The sequence below is a fragment of the Myotis davidii genome, unplaced genomic scaffold (genome assembly GCF_000327345.1).
Source record: "Myotis davidii unplaced genomic scaffold, ASM32734v1 scaffold150, whole genome shotgun sequence".
Classification (NCBI taxonomy): domain Eukaryota; kingdom Metazoa; phylum Chordata; class Mammalia; order Chiroptera; family Vespertilionidae; genus Myotis; species Myotis davidii.
The window spans coordinates 2,244,485-2,246,819 of NW_006283437.1; the positions used below are offsets into that span (position 1 = coordinate 2,244,485).

The following is a 2,335-nucleotide window of genomic DNA, read 5'->3' on the forward strand; positions in this document are numbered from 1 at the left end:
CCTGGGCTGAAGAAACTGCAAGGAGGCTAGTCGCGAGGGAGAGGAAGCCGGGCGTTGCTACATGACGTCATTATCCGGTGCCCACAGCGACTGTTTCGGGCTGGGCTGGGCTGTGGGCCGCATTTTGCGCCATGGGGTCTTGGCAGCGTTGGCTGTGATTTGGTGGGGTGTCACTCCGGGGTGGTGGCAGGGCCTGTGTCCCACTTAGGGGAGCCGAGTTTTGGTTTGTTGGTACCAGGTCCGTGGTGCCATTTATTTTTAAATGGCCAGTGCGCGTCATGGCAGCTCCTGTGTTGAGTGTCTGCCCTCTAGCCAGCAGGGGGGCAGTTGGAAGCAACCAGGCTGGAAGGGGTTTAGTTAGGGAGCAACCAGGTCAATAGCGGGGCAGGTAGGGGGCGATCAGTGTGCATGATAGCTCCCTGTCATGATGAGAGAGAATCATGGATCGGCTGCCTCCTGCACACACCCCCCCCCCGGGGATCGAGCCCACAACCCAAGCATGTGCCCTTGACTGGAATCAAACCCAGGACCCTTCAGTCCCCGGGCTGACACTCTATCCACTGAGCCAACCCGGCCAGGACAATGCTTGGACTTTTTCAAAGACTGATGAGGAAGGGTAGTTTTTGTGGGTTATTAATTAGATAATGTGTGAGCCTAGAGCTAAAGATGGCCCTGGGAATGAGACAACACAGAGCCCTGAGACCCCCTCACTAGCGACACATTAACTTCCCTCCCAACTGAAACCAATTCTGGAGAGAACTTCTTTAGCACATGAAGGATTAACCGACACAGGACTCGCCCTCCAACAAAAAAAACAACAAGAAAACTGAACAAACCATATAAAAGGACTGCCTTCAGATGTTGGACAACAGCAGCATAGGATTATAATCCTAAGAAAAAGAAAGCAAGTGAGGTGACCCCTTCACTGCCCAAAGGCCGTTTCCAGGCCGTGGAGCAGGAAAGGGAATCCAAACACGCCCAGTGGTCCAGCTTAGCTGAGGATACGGAGATCTCGTTTGGAGAGGTCAGGGCCCCTATAATTGGCGAGGAAAGCCCTGCACAGTCAGCCCACTCCCGGGATCTGCAGGGAGATCTTCTCAAGTCAGCTAAGTACTGATCTGCACCAGCAGGAACAAAACCCCACGTACATATCAGGACGAGGCATCAGAACGCAGTGGGCTGGGCAATTCTCAGGGCTCATGCGGAGCTGGAGAGAGTCCACATTCCCACCAGCCTGACGAGAGAGGTCTTGAAATACACAGAGCGGTATTAGGCACTCCTCTCAGAACCCTGTCTCAGTCATGGGGATAACTAACCGCAGAATGAAGGTCCCTCTACACTCACCCTAATCAAGTTCAAAAGGAAGGCCCCCAAGTCAAACTGATCTGAAGGTCATTTAAATGTGTGGCAGATCAAAGCCCCGTACTCGTCAAAGGAGTATAACTAAATCAAGCACTCAAATCTATAAAACTCACAGTGCCCACCAGCCAGTCAAAATTATTATGCTTGCATATGAGAAAATATGGCTCATAATTAGGAGAAAAATTACTCCATAAAAACAGATCCAAAATGTCAGTGATGATGGAGTATTTGAAAGACCCAGGCCTGGAGCGGGTGGCTTAGTTTGTTGGGCACCGTCCTGTGCAGCAACATCTACCGACCTGTCCCGGGGTCCACTCTGACTGCCGGCTCAGGGAAGCCACGGTGTCGATGGAGCTGAGGTCCAGCTGCTCCAGCTCACTCTCGTTCAGAGCCAGAGCAATGCGGCCCAGTGAGACGATGTGGTGTTCTCTCCAGTGAGAAGGCGTGTCCCAGACCTTCAGACGGAAAGAAGCCAGCTTAGACTGAGCTTCACTGACTGTATTTAAAACAGACATAGGGTAAACCTCTCTAATATATAAACGTTTTTGTGAAGCATCAAGAAAAAGATGATTATATTTGTTTTAAAAATAGGCAAAAGATATGAACAGAAAAATTCCTAAAAGAATAAATAAACAGCCCTGACAGGTTTGGCTCAGTGGATAGAGCGTCGGCCTGTGGACGCAAGGGCCCCAGGTTCGATTCCAGTCAAAGGCATGTACCTTGGTTTCGGGGAGCATCCCCAGTAGGGGGTGTGCAGGAGGCAGCTGATCGATGTTTCTAACTATCTCTCTCCCTTCCTCTCTGTAAAAAATCAATAAAAAATATATTTAAAAAAAAAATAAAAATAAATAAATAAATAAAATGTACATTAACAACAATCAAAGAACACCATGTAGGCTGATGATACTGATAAGGAGTAAAAAGAATGAGCATTTATTGGTGCTGGTCAGTGCACTCCCACAGGGGGAGCACT

At 49.5% G+C, this 2,335-nt stretch overlaps 1 protein-coding gene across 1 annotated transcript in view; it reads right to left on the reverse strand.

Annotated features, from left to right (window-relative positions):
- OTOA (otoancorin) overlaps nt 1–2,335 on the reverse strand; it is an 86,469-nt gene that overhangs the window by 10,923 nt on the left and 73,211 nt on the right. The window contains 1 exon segment of the mRNA XM_015563897.1: nt 1,662–1,817. Coding sequence (XP_015419383.1) covers nt 1,662–1,817 — 156 coding nt within the window.